The 18,721-nt window shown below is 44.8% G+C and overlaps 1 protein-coding gene across 3 annotated transcripts; it reads left to right on the top strand.

Annotated features, from left to right (window-relative positions):
* Window positions 1-3,646: 3,646 nt before the first annotated feature.
* Window positions 3,647-18,125, top strand: ZKSCAN8 (zinc finger with KRAB and SCAN domains 8). 3 transcript variants are annotated; one of them, XM_079761376.1, is made up of 7 exons: window positions 3,647-3,816; window positions 7,795-8,304; window positions 8,893-9,034; window positions 10,538-10,626; window positions 10,907-11,030; window positions 11,673-11,716; window positions 13,236-18,125. In XM_079761376.1, the coding sequence occupies exons 2-7, from the start codon at window positions 7,888-7,890 to the stop codon at window positions 13,287-13,289; spliced, it is 870 nt and encodes a 289-aa protein (XP_079617502.1). In that variant the 5' UTR covers window positions 3,647-3,816; window positions 7,795-7,887; the 3' UTR covers window positions 13,290-18,125. The 3 variants fall into 3 exon arrangements, with proteins under 3 accessions (XP_079617502.1, XP_079617501.1, XP_079617500.1); XM_079761375.1 differs by having other exon boundaries at window positions 7,798-8,304; window positions 11,673-18,125; XM_079761374.1 differs by having other exon boundaries at window positions 11,673-18,125.
* Window positions 18,126-18,721: the final 596 nt, after the last annotated feature.

The raw sequence follows: 18,721 nt of genomic DNA, 5'->3' as shown, positions 1-18,721 counted from the left end.
AACTAGGGGATATATTCATTTTGTGCAATTTTTTTCTTTAGCACTGATAGAAAGGAGGCAACTGAAAAGTCAGCAGACTAAAGAAGGAAAGAGAGAAAGGAAGGAAAGCAGAGTTAGGAATAGGAGCTGCCAGTACAGAGGGGTAATGAGTGTATTAGGGATCCTTAACTTCAGATAAGTCACTTCTCGTCTGAGTCCCCATTCCCTGTAAACCAGCAATTTTCAACCAGTGTGCTACAGGAGTTTTTAAAACATGCAATACATGACTATATAGTCAGGGGCACTGACCTCTTTTCCCTTGAATGTCAAATAAAAAAATGATAGCAGCCAACACAATAGCCATTTAGTATGAATTAACCAATGTTATACCCCTTTTTATTGTCAGATCGGCAAAAAATACAGATACATTGGGGTGCCACAGAGTTTTAGTACTTAGTTTATGTGTGCCATGAGATGAAAAAGGTTGAAAATTGCTGCTGTAAACTGAGGCAGAGGTTGGTCTGATGTAGCCAGTATCTACAAGTGGCCATATACATCTAAACAACACACATAGGATGGGAAGTTCAGTTCCTGGCGACATGACCACATGTCCATGTTCTTAGTCACATGTGGCGAGCAGCTACTGTATTGGACAACACAGGTGTGGACTATTTTTATTGCTGCAAAAAGTTGTAAAGGCATTGCTGCCCCAATCAAGCACAGGTAAGGTACCGTTTGGCTTTGATATTGTGTGATTCTGAGTTCAGTGAAGTAGCAAAAGAGACACCTGAGGAGGCTGCAATAGCAGCAGGAAATAAAATGGAAACACTCCAGAAGAAAACAATTTAGTAATAATGTTACCTTTTCAGCCTTAAAAAAATGGGTGTATTCTAATTGAAGGAAAATGATTATTAAAGTAAATATAACCTAACTAGAGTCCTGGTGCACCAATTCACACACCAGTGGGGTCCCTTGGCCTGGCCTGTGGAATCAGGCTGAAACCGGCTCTCCAACATCCCCCGAGGGGACCCAGATTGCGAGAGGGTGCAGGCCAGGCCAAGGGACCCCACTGGTGCACAATTGGGGCCAGGGAGGGACCACGGGAGGGCTCCAGGGCGGGTCTGGCCCACCTCGCCCAGTCCCGATGGGCCGGTGGTCAGTGCACGTCCTAGCAAGCTATTGAGCAGCCTTAGCATATCATTAGCGTATTACGCTTTGATTGGTTGAATAGATGACTGGACACTTAGCATATTAGGCTTTTATTATATAGGATAAATTAAATTAAAAGCTTAGGTTACTATCACATCTCTATAAAAGTGTGGCTGTCCCTAACTGGTTTGGCTTAGTGGATATAGCGTCGGCCCAAGTTCAATTCTGGACAAGGGCTTGTAATCCTCACCTGAGGATATTTCCCTTTCCCTTCCTCTCTGTAAAATAAATAAAATATATGAACTAATAAAAAGAGTGTGGCTGTTGTTGTTGGACCCTACAACTCTAGGAAGTTTAAAATGTGTCCTCTGAGCCCTGGTGTGGCTAATTCCAGCAGTGGTTAGAAGAGTTAAATGCTTATTTTCCATAGAAGGAAGTCAATAGGTAATATAATCTGTACATAGAAAATCAAGAAATGGCAGTGTTGCCGAAACCGGTTTGGCTCAGTGGATAGAGCGTCGGCCTGCGGACTCAAGGGTCCCAGGTTCGATTCCGGTCAAGGGCATGTACCTTGGTTGCGGGCACATCCCCAGTGGGGGGTGTGCAAGAGGCAGCTGATCGATGTTTCTCTCTCATCGATGTTTCTAGCTCTCTATCCCTCTCTCTTCCTCTCTGTAAAAAATCAATAAAAAAAAAAAAGAAATGGCAGTGTTGGCATGTTATTTGCAAATAAACATGAAGTTGAGTTAAAGGGAAGCAGTTAGTGGTCATCTGGGGAGGAGTGCAGCCTGGTGTTACATCATAATTTTTAAAGTACTCTTACTTTTTGAAATTTATTTTTATTAGCTTTGGCTGGTGTGGCTCAGTTGGTTGAGCATTGTCCTGTGTACCAGAAGGTCACCAGTTTGATTCCTGGTCAGGACATATGCCCAGGTTGTGGGTTCCATTCCCAGTTGGGGTGTGTGCAGGAGGCAGCCAATCGAAATTTCTCTCACACATCAATGTCTTTCCCTCTCTCCCTCCAAAAAAAAAAAATAATAATAATAATATTTTTTTAAATGTGCATATTTTTTAAAAACTCATTTTCATTAGTAAAATGCACAAATCAGGTGTGCTATTTTACTTCCGAACTACAACTTTGTGTTGTAAAATTATATTTTTAATGTAAAAAAAAAGTGAGAGCAGAGTTCTAGTCTGTTGCCAGGTACTTCCAGCTGTGAGTCAATAGCTATGAAATAACGAGCAAAGATGAGTGTTTTGAAAGAGTTTAGAAGCACTGAAACTTCTCCACGTGTAGTATTTGTTTTGTTGTGATTATATGTTAGAACCCTTAAGAACAAACGAAAACTAGTGTTTGGGCAGGATATTTCTGGGTTAGGACTGGGCATTGAACGGAAACATTGGCTGTGCCCATCTGCAGGATCAGAAAGGGGAAATGAAGGTGAAGATTGGAGGGGCACCTGAAAACAGATTTAATGGGTGGTTAGGAAAGGTGCTGATGTAATAAAAATGTGGGGCCAAAACAGCAAAAGCAAAAGACATTTTCTACAACCTCCACGCTGAGATCCTTTTTGGTCTGTAAAGCTAAGACTGATACCACGGGTGTGTGAAGAATGAATATAGATTTGCTTCTGGAACTCTGGAGTAATGTAACCCAGGTCGGCTACTGAAACTTACCCATAATTAAAAAGGCGAAGCTGCCAATGCAGGTTTTATAAGCGAGTGCAATTTATGGAGATAGAAAAGGGGTGGAAGATGGGTTAAAGATTCTAAAAAATTTTATATTCAATGAATTGTGATTTTTGTTCGTTAGTCCTCACCTGAGGATATTTCCATTGATTTTTAGGGAGAGCGGAAGGGAGAGACATCCATGTGAGAAAGACACATCAATTGGTTGCTGGTTGCCTTCCCACAGGATCTAGCCTGCAACCGAGGTGACATGCCCTTGACCTGAACCGAACCCAGGACCCTTGAGTCCGCAGGCCGGATGTTCTTCTCATTGAGCCATTTTTCTTTTGTTAATTCTCACCGAAAAGTCAGAGAGAAACATCCATGTGAGAAACGCATTGATTGATTGCCTCCCGAGGGGCCCTTACCAGGACCGGGGCCGGGGAGGAGTCGGCAACCTAGGTACATGGTCCTGACTTGAGTCCAACCCAGGACCCTCAGTCCGCGTGCCGATGCTCTACCCACTGAGCAGAACCGGCTAGGGCTGAATTATTTTTGAAGAAAGATAGCATAACGTGTATATTTTGGATTTTTAAAACTATGAACGATGATTAACAGGAATTCCTCAGAGAATGGATATGTATTTGAAGAGAATACCCAACTACAGGGGCATCTAAACGGCACCACCAGCCTACAGCAGACCAGCCTACAGCGCCCTGGGTACCTTCCCTCCAGGTGCGGCCTCCCAGCTACGCGCCCGGAGACCCTACGACGCGCAGGCGCGGGAGGAGCCCAGGGCGCCGACCATAGAGCTTTCAGTCCTCCCGATTCCTAGAGATGCCGGAAGTGTCTGGGTAATGTGCGCGTTGACTGCTGGTGTCCCCCAGCTGGTGTGGAAGTTGGGGGCCGGAGGGCCTGGTCGGGTACGGCTCTCGTCCCTTTTTCTACCCGTTCTTCCCCCTGGTCCGTCCGCCATCCGCAGTCTCCCTTCCCCGCCTTGGGCCGCGCCCAGTACTCGCGGTAAGTACCGTTCGCCCCGGGCCCGAAGGGCGCTTTGTGGCCAGACCGCCCGCTGTGGGGACGCCTGAGGCTTCGAGCGGGGCCGGACCCGGTGTCGCCCGGACCACGGGGATCGGCACCGGCCGTGTACGCGTCCCCAAACTTCTTGTGGGGGAACCTTTCATGAGGGTTCGTTTCTTTATCGCTCATGGATTAGTCCAGTTTATTTGTCCTAAAATAGGAAAAGGCTCCCACATTATTTTTTACAGCTGTTTCCACCAAGTGAATTACTTTTACACAGCAATGTTGCATTCCGTCACAATAAAATTCTAATTTTTCTCATTTTTTAAAAAGACATATTTTCCTTTGGGAAGCCCCGATTATCTATGGAAACCTATTTTTGCTATTATGTTACTCAGCTCTTCATAGAGAATTCAGAAAATGGTGGTGGTGTCTGGGTAATTGTACAGTAAAAAACTTCTGACACCGTCGGGGCAGTGCAGAGTTCAGCCTTATTCGGAATTATCTCATTTAGTAGAAAAACTCACGGAAGCAGGTGCCCCTTTTCAACTCGGGTATCTCCTGAGCAACTGCCGCCACCGCCTCCAAACACGGCCCAGATTTCTGTCGTTTGGTTAATTATGCACATTTGTGCAATAATCACAGCTTTAACAAAGCAAACATACTGTGAATTTCTGATGTGGCTAAGTGTAAAATGTGGACGCCAAAGCGTTTAGCCTCTGCAGTCTGAGATACGACAAAGTAGCACGGTGTTTGCTTTGCCCACCTTTTCTTAGTCATATAAACCTAGAAAATATTTTTCTTGTTGTTTTGTTTATCAGTTCCCAAACATCCCAAATTAGACTTAATTAGTCTGAGAAAAGAAAATGATTCTTCCTTACCTATTGAAAAATTAATGCTCTTACAGACTGAGTTGTTCCTTCAGGGCAGGCGTCCTCAAACTACGGCCCACGGGCCACATGCAGGTGTTTTTGCCGTTTTGTTTTTTTACTTCAAAATAAGATATGTGCAGTGTGCATAGGAATTTGTTCATAGTTTTTTTAGACTATAGTCCAGCCCTCCAACGGTCTGAGGGACAGTGAACTGGCCCCCTGTTTAAAAAGTTTGAGGACCCCTGCTTCAGGGGTTCTCAGGGTTATAGCGTTTAAAGCAGAAGAAGCCTTACAGATGGACTCTTCTAACTTCTAAATCAATAAAGTGACTGGGTATTGTTAAAAGGAGATGTAAGAAGCAGTCTTTATCCACAGGGTGCTTACCAGCTTAATAAATACAGATGTGCATACACTGAGATGTCTTAACTGTGAAGTAGATAAACGAACATCCTGTATAATAAAGAGCTGATATGCAAATGGTCATCACACCCTCACGCTGTCACACCAAAACAGCTCAGACACTCAACACTGGGGAGAGAGGAATGGGGACCAGCCAGGCTGCAGCCCGGGAGAGGGACAAGCCGCCTGCCCCACAGTCCTGGGTGCCAGTGCCTGCGGCTGTGGCCCAGGAGAGGGACAAGCCACCTGCCCCGCGGTCCTGGGCACCTACGGCTTCAGCCCGGTTGAAGCCGCCTGCCCATGGTTCTCTGCGGCTGCAGCAGGCCCAGGCGAAGCCGGCCCAGGTCCTGGGTGCCTGCGGCTGGCCAGAGGGAGGGAAGCCTGGGTCCTGAGTGCCTGCGACTGGCCGGAGAAAGGAATCCTGGTTCCCGAATACAGGGTGGGGCAGAGGTGGTTAGGGGCGATCAGGCCAGCAAGGGAGCAGTTAGGGGTGATCAGGCAAGCAGGCAGAGGTGTTTAAGGGCGATCAGGCAGGCAGGCAGGCAGGTAAGTGGTTAGGAGCCAGTGGTCCCAGATTTCGAGAGACAGTGGGACATCCCCCGAGGGGTCCCGGATTGGAGAGGGTGCAGGCCGGCTGAGGAGACCCCCCCCACACACACACACACATGAATTTCGTGCACCGGGCCTCTAGTATATTAGAATAAACTACTGATAACATACAACAACATTGATTATCTCAAATGTATTATGCTAACTGAAAGATGCCAGACTCCAAAGGCTTCCTGCTATATGACTTTGTTTATAAAACATTCTGGTAGGTCAATAGTGTTGGGGACCTGACTTTGGGGTTGCAGGTGGTGATGGGGCATCCAGGTTCCTTGGAGATGCAGGACCAGTGTTCTAAAGAGACAAAGGTCTAGCCGAGGCCGGTTTGGCCCAATGGATAGAACGTCGGCCTGCGGACTGAAGGGTCCCACGTTCCATTCCGGTCAAGGGCATGTACCTTGGTTGCGGGCACATCCCCAGTAGGGGGTGTGCAGGAGGCAGCTAATCGACGTTTCTCTCTCATCGATGTTTCTGGCTTTCTATCCCTCTCCCTTCCTCTCTGTAAAAAATCAATAAAAAAATTTTTTTTTTTAAAAAAGAGAGAGAGAAAGGTCGAAAGAGGGTCCACACTAGAAGTTAGCCCTGAGATTGGAGCGAAGGTGGGAGCCTAGGAAGGGTAATGAATGTCAGGAGGAGAAGGGTAGTCCTTGTCAGTACCTTGAGCTAAATTATTTGGAAACTAGTGGCCTGGTGCACGGATTCATGCACATTGAAAGGAAATCGGGAGCCCACACCTGAGTACCTGGGGAGTTTTCGTGTTCCCTTGAGCTGCTGTGAAGTCACGTGGGGAGTCTGTTGTCCTCCCTGCAGCTTCCTGAAAAAAATATTTGCAAATGTCCCTTCTGCAGCCAGGGTTGCTCCTTGCCAGCTTGGAGGTCCCCAGTGGACTCCTTGGGCCATGCTGGATGCCTTCCACCACTCGGAGCCAGATAAGAGATGCTCCAAGGTGAACAATACAAAGTTGGGGATCTTAGGGGGTGGGGTGCTCTGTTGCCCACACCCCCACCCTTCAGATCCATCTCTCTTTCACTTTTACCCTGATTGCCATTTGCCGCTTGTGGACACTGTTATATTGCTGCCTTCCTCTGTAGCTCCGGGGCAATCGGTAAGGGATGAGATTTGATCTCGATGCCCAAGGCAGAGTTCCAGGAGCCCAGTGCTGATATCAGGCTCACCCCAAGTGTTGCACTTCAACTGTTCTCCGGAGATTGTAACTGCAGGCTTATGGTGTACAAGGGATATAGCAGTGCAGGTGGCCGGGGAGGAGCCTGAGCCAGGGCTGGGTGCCACGCTGCTGCTCCCACTCACCCCAGCCCCACTGCGCCTGCTCCATGAGCCCAGCTTCTGGCTGAGCAGCTTCTGGCTGAGCGGCACTCCCACTGTGGGAGCACACTGACCACCAGGGGGCAGCTCCTGTGTTGAGCGTCTGGCCCCTGGTGGTCAGTGTGTGTCGTAATGACTGGTCAACCAGTCATTCTGGTCATTGGGTTGTAATGGTCACTTAGGCTTTTATATAACTAGAATTAGTCTCATCTGTTGAGAGTGAGGGACAGGTTGAGAGCTGAAGTGTGTAGGAACAGTACAGCTGATGTGCAAATGCTGAATTTGTCAGCCGCTCTGAGGGCCAGAACTTTTATTAGATGCAGTCTATCCAGTTTCCTGACTTTGTTTACCCATGTTCCACATCCCCAATGAGAGAAAACAGAAAGAAGGGGTTATTCCCTAGATGGGTGGACATGACAGAGGCTATGGAGGTAAGGCACTCCTTCTGCAAGAGTGTAGAGCAGGGGTCCTCAAACTTTTTAAACAAGGGGGCCAGTTCACTGTCCCTCAGACCGTTGGAGGGCCGGACTATAGTTTAAAAAAATTATGAGCAAATTCCTATGCACACTGCACATATCTTATTTTGAAGTAAAAAAACAAAATGGGAAAAACACCCGCATGTGGCCCACGGGCCGTCGTTTGAGGACGCCTGGTGTAGAGGGTCACTTAAACAACTGAGCTGTGACGTCCATGGCATTGTAGGGAGCTTGTTAAGATGTCTTAGTAAATCAATGTGACCTTTGACTTCCCCTAACACTAGCATTTTCTATTTGTAAAGAAGTCCTTTAAAGAAGAGGCCCTCAGAAGGTCCTTCTCTTAAGAAAATAAAGAAGGTGGTGGAAGCAAGTCTCCTCATCTTTCCCGGCCCTACATGGCTGCAAAATCAAGAAAGTCTTTAGCCCCATCTCCATCCAACCAGGCTCCTGAAGAGGACCTTGTAATTGTCAAGGTCGAGGAAGATCATGGTTGGGACCAGGAATCCAGTCCACATGAACATAACCCTCCTGGCCAAGAGCTGTTCCGCTTGCAATTCAGGAAGCTGTGCTACCAGGAGACACAAGGACCCCGAGAAGCTCTGATCCAACTCCGGGCACTTTGCCATCAGTGGCTAAGGCCAGATTTGAACAGCAAGGAGCAGATCCTGGAGTTGCTGGTGCTGGAGCAGTTCCTGAGCATCCTGCCCACGGAGCTGCAGGCCCTGGTGAAGGAACATCAGCTGGAGAGTGGGGAGGAGGTAGTGACCCTATTGGAGGATCTGGAGAGGCAGATTGACATCCTAGGACGGCCAGTAAGTGGCAGGCAGTGTGTGTGCTGTGCTTGGGCATCCCGGAGACTGGGCGGAGGGGCAGTGGCACCACAGTGCGAACATAAATGCTAGGCATGCGTTCCTGCTGTTGGAGGATGAGAGCAGTCATAGTGTGACATGGCTTATATTTACAGAATTATTTTTTTAAGGTATAAATCCAATTTTTGTCCTTATCACACTGTGTTATTGCTCCTATTTGCAAGGTGCATAGAGAGCTTAAATTAATTTTCAGGGACACACAAACATTAAAGGTAGATCTGAGACCAGAACTCAGGTTTTGTAATTCCTCATCAGAAGTTTTTTCCCACTGAATAGCTGTGCTTTGTTCCTTATGATCATTCTTCCCTGGCCTTGGGAGTGCAAAGTACGTGTTGGACACAGGGAGGGTGTTAACAGATATTTTCCTTTGGTTTCTGTGCAAATCAATGTGTTTGTGCTCCTTGCTGCTGAAGGAAATCAGTGAGGTCTGCTGCTTCCTTGCTGAGCACGTGTCCTTGAAATGTGCTTTGGGCCCTCTTCACCTCGTTTCTCAGAGGGGTTCCTCATAACGCAACTGTTCGTTGTGTCCAGGTCCCGGCTCGTGCACATGGTCACAGGGTCCTCTGGAAGGAGGTCGTGCACTCAGAACCCGCACCAGAGCCTCCAGATGCTCCGCTCCAGCCTCTGGCAACCGGGCACATTGTTCCCGAGCTCCACGGGCCCCGAGACAGAGGTGAGGAGCCGGGTTTCACTGACGAGGGAGGAGGAAGAAGCCCCATTTCACTCCTGGGGAACCACTCCTTACAGACCATTCTTAGTTGTGTTGTCAGTGTGTATCTAAGCTTCACATACAGACTGTCAATCCCAAGGCTAAACTCAGGAGCAAATTAAAGAATTTGGCAGCTTCTAGGTATTCATACATTTCTGTTACTCCATTGTATTGCCAAAAAAACCTACGTTTTTGAGGTTTGTTGGTATCATCATGCCACTTTATTTGTAAATATTTCAGTACTTATTTCCTCAATCAGATGTATCACTGATATAATACTCATCTCGTTCACAGTTCACATTCATATTTTGCCTGTGTTTCCAATAGTGTTCATCCAGAGTCCAGTCCAAGACAACACTTTAGTTACCCAGCTTTCTGTCTATCTGGCAGGAACATTCCAGAAGTGAGGTTGTATCCTCAGGGACACAGCAGGAATTTGTCCTATTATTGCTGATGGTAATTTTGATGACTTGGTTGAGGTTATTTTTGCTGGGTTACTATTTTTCTTTTTGTAATTAATAAGTAACTTGTGGGGAGATACTCTTGATTCAGTGTAAATAGCCTGGTCCTTGGTACAGTATTTTTGCTAAAATACTACTTTGAATATTAATTGATGCTTCTTGACTGAATCAGTGATTACTAAGCAAGTAAAAAAATGATAACTTTCTGTTATTCCTTCTACATTTACTTGTTTCTTGTAATGGAGAGTGTCCCCTTCTCCTATTTTAATTTTATTTATCAGTATGAACTCAAAAATTTTTTTTTCCATGAATATTTTGTTACTACCATTATTTTGATGCTTAAATGGTCTCAGTTTTGTCAGAGGAGGCCCCTTCAGTCTGGCTCCAATATCCTTTTGGCATTTTCTATCGTTGTTTGAGAACTTACTTCCTTACAGAACAGCACTTCCCAGTCTCAGCTCAGACCTGCCCTGCATTTTTTTATGGTTTTACTTGTGTGGCTTATAGAAGTTTGTTCTATAAAATTGTGTTTTTAGTATTTCTGGAAAAGGAACATAGAAGCAAGTTTCATTTGTTAATGTAATTCTTGTCTGATGTGCTGAGGCCTGTTGCTGGTTTTGTGCTGCGCTGTCTGGTATCTGGCAGCAGATACTGACAATATCGCAGTAAATAGAGGTTGCCAAGAGACTGGGACCTAAAGGGATCCTGTGACCAGCACAAGGATAGAATGTAGCTTTGGTCAGAGGAGAAATTATGCAGCAGTTCCTGTTAGGAAGCTATGCAATTTGTGTTTTATGTGCAACGTCAGGCTGAGAGGGACATCAAAGTGTGGATGTTTTATGGACAACCATAGGTGTAGAGCCAGAGTCAAGCTATCACCATTTCATAGTGATATCTGTGGCATGCATTTCGGCTGAAATACAGATAATTTTAGAATGGGTGACTGCTGACTCCAGCAAGCACAACCCGAGGCTGGCCTCATTCACAGCTTCTTTCTCCTCCTCAGCTGTATCTGCTTCTCACAGTCCCACCTCTTCCCAGAAAGGAAGTCCTGGAAACCAGGTGGCTGCGTCACTTCTAACTGCAGGGCTCCAGGTGAGTTGTGCTCTGTTTACTGAAGCCCCATTGCTGCCCTTGGTCATGAGCGTGGCCTGTAGCCTGTGTGTGGACTGCCTGTAGCAGAGCTCACCCAGGAACTTGCCCAACATCCTTTCGAATAGAGGCAGATTGGTATTTGACTTGTTACGTTTTCCTCTTCCCAGCTGATCAGTACATCCCCAGCTCTTGACCCTGTGTAACCCTGGTGGGTTGCTGGCACCCTGGGTTTGAGTTGTGGAACAATCCAGTCCTCAAATGGGAGTTTATTTTGTTTCAGACTCTGGAGAAGATTGAAGACATGGCTGTATCCCTGATTCGAGAGGAGTGGCTTCTTGATCCATCACAGAAGGATCTGAAGAAAGATGACAGGCCAGAGAGTTACAGAAGCATGTTCTCCCTGGGTGAGTGGCACTCTGGTTATTAATCATAGTTAAGGTTTTTTGTTTTGCCACTTGTCTGTTTGCTTGTTTTTTAAGTATACTTACATTGTTAGCTTTCTGAAAGACATAGTTGAGTGTAAATTCAGGATTCAACATAAAAATACAATATTGAGACTTCTTGAGGTCTAAAATGGAACCAGGACTCAAATCTAGGACTGACTCAGCTTACTCTTTTAGTGCTGTCTGAGTTCACTCGTTTCTTCTGTCCCCAGTTCCCATAGGATATTACATAGATGCTCCTTCCTTTATATGACTGTTTGGGGATTTTTTCTATTTCTGTCCCACTCATTAGATCTTCTAGTTGTTCCATATTCCTTTCCACTTCCTGATTTCCACTTCTCCTCAGCTGATCCCTTCCCTGCTTTAGTCCCCTTTCCAATACCTTCTCTTTTTCACGGCACTTCTTCCTCTTAGCCAGTGGTACTTGGGTTTGACTTGCTCCTATGTCTTCATGTTTGAAGGCATCTTGGAGACAAATGTAAGCTTTGCAATTGGTATAGCTGTTCCATATTTATTTTCCTTTTCTCCTATCTTTGATTCCTTTCTCCTAACCAAGAATAGGAAATGACATTTGCTTGATGACTTATTACATTTTTGTTTCAGGTGGTGAAACCAGGAATGAGAACAAGGAATTAGCTTCAAAACAGGTAATACCTACCGGAGCCCAACTACATGGAGAGACAGCTGCCAAATGCAACGGGGATGTTATCGGGGATCTTGAGCGTGGAGAAGCCCAAGACCTTCTGGGCAGATTAGAGAGGCAGCGGGGGAATCCCACCCAGGAGAGACGACATAAATGTGATGAATGTGGAAAGAGCTTTGCTCAGAGCTCAGGCCTTGTTCGCCACTGGAGAATTCACACTGGGGAGAAACCTTATCAGTGTAATGTGTGTGGGAAAGCCTTCAGTTACAGGTCAGCCCTTCTTTCCCATCAGGATATCCACAACAAAGTAAAACGCTATCACTGTAAGGAGTGTGGCAAAGCCTTCAGTCAAAATACAGGCCTGATCCTTCACCAGAGAATCCACACTGGGGAGAAGCCATATCATTGCAACCAGTGTGGGAAGGCATTCAGTCAGAGTGCGGGCCTCATTCTGCACCAGAGAATCCACAGTGGGGAGAGACCCTATGAATGTAATGAGTGTGGGAAAGCCTTCAGTCATAGCTCACACCTCATTGGACATCAGAGAATCCACACTGGGGAGAAGCCCTATGAGTGTGATGAGTGTGGGAAAACCTTCAGGCGGAGCTCACATCTTATTGGCCATCAGAGAAGCCACACTGGGGAAAAACCCTACAAATGCAATGAGTGTGGGAGGGCCTTCAGTCAGAAGTCAGGCCTTATTGAGCATCAGAGAATCCACACTGGAGAAAGACCCTATAAATGCAAAGAATGTGGGAAAGCTTTCAATGGGAACACTGGCCTCATTCAGCATCTGAGAATTCATACAGGGGAGAAGCCCTATCAATGTAATGAGTGTGGAAAAGCCTTTATTCAGAGGTCCAGTCTCATTCGACATCAGAGAATCCACACTGGAGAAAAATCTGAGTCTATAGGAGTTTAGGGGAAACTTGAGTCATAGTTTGGGCATTATTCAACAGTGAAGGAACCACATGCTGTGAGAGGTCTTTCAGTGCAGTACAAAGGCAGAAAGTTTGTCATCGTGACCTGATGCAGGGTCAGAATCTATAGTGGGGGCAGTTAGAATAGCTCTTGAGTAGTTTGGGCCCAGTGCCTCATGCAGGTGGGTTAGCTTGACTGTCCTGGGAGGTGTCTGATGGCCCAGCATACCCCTTAGAAGCTTAAAGAGTGAGTTGCTTGTGGCTTGAGGCACCTAACACCAAACTTTGTCTTCTGTGTGAGTAGCTGTAGATTTAAGTCAGTCTGCTCCTGGCTCCTCTGCTTCCTCCCATCTCTGTGGCCCCCTCCCCGGTTAGTCACCTGGAGGGGCATGTGTGTGCTCCTCCTCTACCAAGGAAGCTTGCTTTAGAGTTCAAAGCAGCCTCTGTGAGACTTAGATGTATATTTAGCTTTCTAAGATTCTAGTTCTAGGGAAAATTTTACAGACAGGTATTCAAGCTTAGGTGTGCATTTTCTTCTAATGTTCCTGGTAATCAGTGAAATTCATATTCCCACTCATACTCAGAATGCTATATTTTTAACAGCACTCCAGCATTTTTCTTCATATGTCACCTTCACTGACTCCACTGAGTCACTGAACACCACAAGTGTCCTCCACCCCAAGCCCCAGGCCCTGAGTCAGCCAAGGAAGTGCTGCGTTAGTGATGGTTGTGGGACTGCAAAGGAAGGTGAGTGCAGACAGTCCACCTGCTCTTGAGCTTGGATGGTTGCCCCTTGTGGTGACATCTGGCTCTCCTTTCCACCTCCCCACTGCATGCTGTGGTATAGACGGGTGCTTTACACCATTCTAGTTATGGTGTCACATGGGAGCTGGTGGGCTTGAGGAAGGCATACAAATCCTTACACAGAATGTGCACTCATCCCTCTGGCCCATCTCAGTGCTGCTTTCACAGGTTCCTGACTAGGTGGTTGGTCACCCTTGTTATCACCCTGGACCCGCTTCCTCAGGTGGCAGCACCTCACACACCTCTTGCCATTAGATTATATGTCACAGTGGTGATCTCTCAAGTACCTCGATTCACTGTTGCTCGATTTTCTTAATTTGGGTGCACACTCCATCTGTAATCCAGCAAAGACCGGTAAACTCATTGTCACCAGGACAACATTTCATCTTGGAGGCTAATTTAAAGTAACATTAGAGTTCACACATCCACACGGGCTGTCTTTCAGCTGTGTGGTTGTAACTGTTTTAGTGGCGTTATCACTGCAATAAGCATTCCTTCAGGTATTCCTGTTTGATAAACCACATGGGAAAACTTTATTATTCTTGAGTCACATCTCGTTTTTTACTTTGATTACCCACTTATTCACCAAGTTTTGAATCAAATAACTTCTGGCTACTTTCAAAGTCATCTTTCATAATGGGAATTTATTCCGTTAATCCTACTCAGAAGAATAGGATATACGTTCTGCTGAAAACTCCAAGAGAAGTTATATCACTTCACACTGACTATTCTGAACAGGGACAACACTTATTAATTGTGATATTTTGATTGATGGATGTTTTTTAAAATCAGTCATAAAACCTTACTTTACAGAGGTCCATCTTTGAGATCATAAATTCCTTCCCTGTAATATATCCTTCCTCTACTGCCATTTGGTCCACCTTCACCACGAACATCATGGTTACCTACACCTATTTCATTGAGTTGTTGGTACCCACAATCATTTGTCATCCTGGTTTCCTTGGTGAATTTTTCAAGACAGTGCTTTTGGTTGTCCTTCATGTTGTTATTCATATTAATTTTCTCCCTCCCTCCCTTTCTCCCCCTCTCTCTCCTATGGATTACCATTCATAATTCCCTTGTACTTAAAATTGCAAGAAGCCAGAAATTAATAAATCTGGAAGTCTCTAGGACCTTGCTCTCTGCTTCAATTGTGCCTTACGCTCTGTAAGATACTAATTCTGCCTGAGGCCAGTGCCACCTGTGTGCCAATGTTCCATAAGATGGAAATGGGAGACTTTCTGTGTGTGCATGTGCACCCCCCTCCCCTGTAACTTAGAGTACTATTGTCTTCTATTCCAGTAAGTAATGACTGCAGATGTGCCAGCTAAAATCTCTTTACTCAGAGTAATGTGTAGCCAGATTATTTCAATCTCAGAATAGTAAGCATCCAGAAGAAATTCAAAGAAAAGAAAATATGACCAGAAAGATCAGTGTTATACCGATGAATGTGAAAAAGAGTGACTTGAAGGAAGTATCAAGGCTGAGTGCATCCATAGAAAATGGCAAGTAGTAAAAGACAGTGACATACACCAAGTTCATTTATCCTGCATGTTCTGTTTATATTATAATCTGAAGTACTTTCTCTGCTTCTTCAGCTCTCGTTTTAAACGGACTTAGAGTGACAAAATGGTTCTTCCGGATTTCTGCCACCACCCTTCATAGTCCTGGGAGATTTCCTCTCTTGAGCAAGGTGGCAGTGCTAGAATGTGGTGCTTGACTCCCCTGTGGAGCCATGCGCTTTGCTCTTGCTTTTGAGGCTCTAGATAATAATGAGTGATGTTTATGGAGCATTTACTGTGTACCAGACCCTATGTTAAGCATTTCTCATTCTGTGACAGTTATAATTATAGTCCCCATTTCATAGATGAGAAGACAGACTTAGAGAGTGAAATGGGTTGACCAAGATCACATAACTGGTAAGTGACATAGCAGAGATTGGAACCTACACATTCTGGCTCTTGTGTCTGTGCTCCTGACTATTGGTCTCTACTGAGCACTCTAGCCTGGCCAGCTGATCAAGAATCATGTGTCCCTCATACAGGAGAAATGGGACAGAAATGTGCAGGACAGGGCAAATCCATTACAATTCCCGGAAGATGGATTGAAAATGCCATTTTGCTTAATTACATCACCTTTAAATATTGATACTTTTGATGCGTTGTAGTACTAGAAAACTAAAGTGCATAAGTAAAAATGTTTAAAAGAGTAACTGCGCCGAAGCCGGTTTGGCTCAGTGGATAGAGCGTCGGCCTGCGGACTGAAGGGTCCCAGGTTCGATTCCGGTCAAGGGCATGTACCTTGGTTGCGGGCACATCCCCAGTGGAGGGTGTGCAGGAGGCAGCTGATCGATGTTTCTCTCTCATCGATGTTTCTAACTTTCTATCCCTCTCCCTTCCTCTCTGTAAAAAATCAATAAAATAAAAAATATATATAAAAAAAGAGTAACTGGGAAGATAAAGCACACCCAAATTCATTTCCCTGTAAACTGTCCCAGGGAAAGTAGAAATGTGGAGGGAAATGAAATATCCATGCAACCAGCCAGACAGATGGACAATTATAGTGACAGTAGTAAGTTCATCTACAGCATAAAATGTGTAAAACCTTCCATTTACTGAACATTTCCAAGGACCACTCTGTTTTGCTTCTAGCATTTATGGTTTTTCGAAACTGTCATCCATTGTTCAATCCATTTCCTCAATAATTTATTCTCAAAACTTCTTAAATGAACTTTGTACTCAGCACTCTACTGAACTGTCCTCCAAATCACCATTGGATGATATCATGCCTTTTTTAGTTCTTATCCTTGATCTGTATTTCATACCATACTTTGAACTTACCTTGTATCTCGGGAATTCTCTTCTCCTTTGGCTTGTGGGACACTTTTTGGTCATTTTTCTCCAATTTCTAGCTTTTCTCTATTGGTCTTTTTTCTCTTCCCCACTGAGCATATTCACTAGCTTTTCTGTCCTCACTCTAGTTTATCCATTTTGATTGTCAGTAACTTAATATTTCCCACTGTTTCCCTACACAACTTGATCTTTGAAAACAGAATTCATCACTCCTTGTCTCCCAAGCACCATTTTCCTTTTATATAGGCTTCATTACTTAATTTCTTTATCCTGATCAGACCCACTATCCTTTATGTTTGCTTTTTTTTTCTTCTTCTTCTATTAATCCTCATCCAAGGATATTTTTCCATTGATTTTTATAGAGAGTGGCAGGCAGGAGGAGACACACACACACACACACACACACACACACACACACAGAGAGAGAGAGAGAGAGAGAGAGAGAGAGAGAGAGAGAGAGAGAGAAACATCAATGTGAAAGAGACAGATCAATTGATCGCCTCCCACATGAACCCCGAGGATTGGGCCTGCAACCAAAGCAGGTGCCCTTGACCGGAATCAAAGCCAGCAGCACTCAATCTGGGCTGACACTCTATCCACTGATCCAAACTGACTAGGGCTATGTTTCTTACCACAATCTGGAGGTGTCTTGTTCTGGTCTCCACCCTACCTGCCCAAAATCTTGCTAAGTTGTTCCAATTCTAACTTTTCTCCTGAGGCTGGACATTTACAGATGGACAATTATGGTGACAGTAGTAAGTTCATCTACGGCACAAAATATGTAAAACCTTCCATTTCTGACATTTTCTCATAGGAGTTTTTTCAGATCTGTATTTATTTGGGGCCCAGTTGATTGCAATTCTTTCTTTCTAGTGTCCTTGCTCTTCAAGATCCGCATCTTGTGTGCATCCAAGATGATCTTTCTCAAACTCCGTTTTCATTGTCTTATTTTCACTCAAGAAAACCCAGCACATAATTCCCATCAAAGCAATGATGTTCCACGTTCTCCATTACCTGCCTTCCATGCTCTATCTGTAGCAACCTCCTTCTCCAACATGTCCACTTACATCATCACAGTCACACTTCCTGTGACCTTCACTGTTGTCTTACAGGCCCTTGACCTTGCCTTTGTGCCTTTCTCATGCTGTTCTTTTTCCTTAGATTGCTCTTTGGCCCCAACTCATGTTTATCACCCACTTCAAAGTCTGGTTTCCTTTATGTCTTCTGAGTGAGCCCTCCCTGACTGACTTCACCCACACTAAGACCCTGTTCTGTGCTGCCTCAGCACTGATCTTTTTAGTTTACACTGTGGTCGCGCACTTACTAATAATATGTAGCTTTGGAATCATTTCCCAGCATTCTATATTGTAGTTTCACATTTGTATTTATTTCCAAAATTAAATTGTAAGCTCCTTGAGGGCAGAAATAGTAATGTTACATTTGTATCTCTGCACCCCTATTGCTTAATATGGTGCTGAGCACACAGTAGGCATTTAATAAATGCTTGTCCAATTATTGTGTGGGTTATTTATGGTATTACCTACAGAAAATTTTACACTGTTTTCATGACTGTATATCCCTTGTTAGTACTTTGTGCACAGACCTATTTTCATAGTCCTTTATTAACTACCTATACCTAAGACTAAAGCCAAAAATTCCAATTTCAGGAGAGCATATGTGAAAAGTTGAAATATGAACTCCCCATTTGTTTGGCCAGACTTATTTATTAAGAAAGAAAATAGCAAACACTAAATATTACTGTGTTGCAGAAGTGCTTGATAACAGGTTTTCGGTCATGTCAGTCATTGGTTCTCAACTGGAGAAATTGGGCATTTTCGGAGACGGTGGTGGACGGCTGGAATGCATCTGGTCTCTAGTGGGTAGACGATGGAGATGCAGCTAAACATCTTGTGTGCACAGCACACAAAAAATCCCATTGAACTCTAGCCAGTTTTGCTCAGTGGGTAGAGCATCAGCCTGCAGACTGAAGGGTCCCGGGTTTGATTCCGGTCAAGGTCACATGCCTGAGTTGCGGCTCGGTCAGACGTGCAGGAAGCAGCCAATCAATGATGAGAGGGAATTATTGATGTTTCTATCTCTCTCTCCCTCTCTGAAATTAACAACAAAAAAAATTTTTTTTTAAATTCTATGGAGAAACTGTGGCCTAGATCTATTCAATGTATATGAATTATAAAATATTAGCATTGTAAGTAGAAAAATTAGCTATGCCAAGCTTTTATACCAATTCTAAGTGTGTATATATTTTGTAATTTGTAAGAGTATAAAAGTAAAAGGCCCTAATGTTTGGCATTCATAGCAACGTACATGCCAGGGTGATGAGGAACTTTAAATTGTCGGTGTTCTAAGGTTGCTGTTAATATCAGACACATTTCCGTCATCACAGCAAGTGCAGTTGCAGGAGTACAAGTCTGG

The sequence above is a fragment of the Cnephaeus nilssonii genome (genome assembly GCF_951640355.1).
Source record: "Cnephaeus nilssonii genome assembly, chromosome: 21".
Lineage (NCBI taxonomy): Eukaryota > Metazoa > Chordata > Mammalia > Chiroptera > Vespertilionidae > Cnephaeus > Cnephaeus nilssonii.
This window is presented reverse-complemented; position numbering and strand designations above follow the sequence as displayed.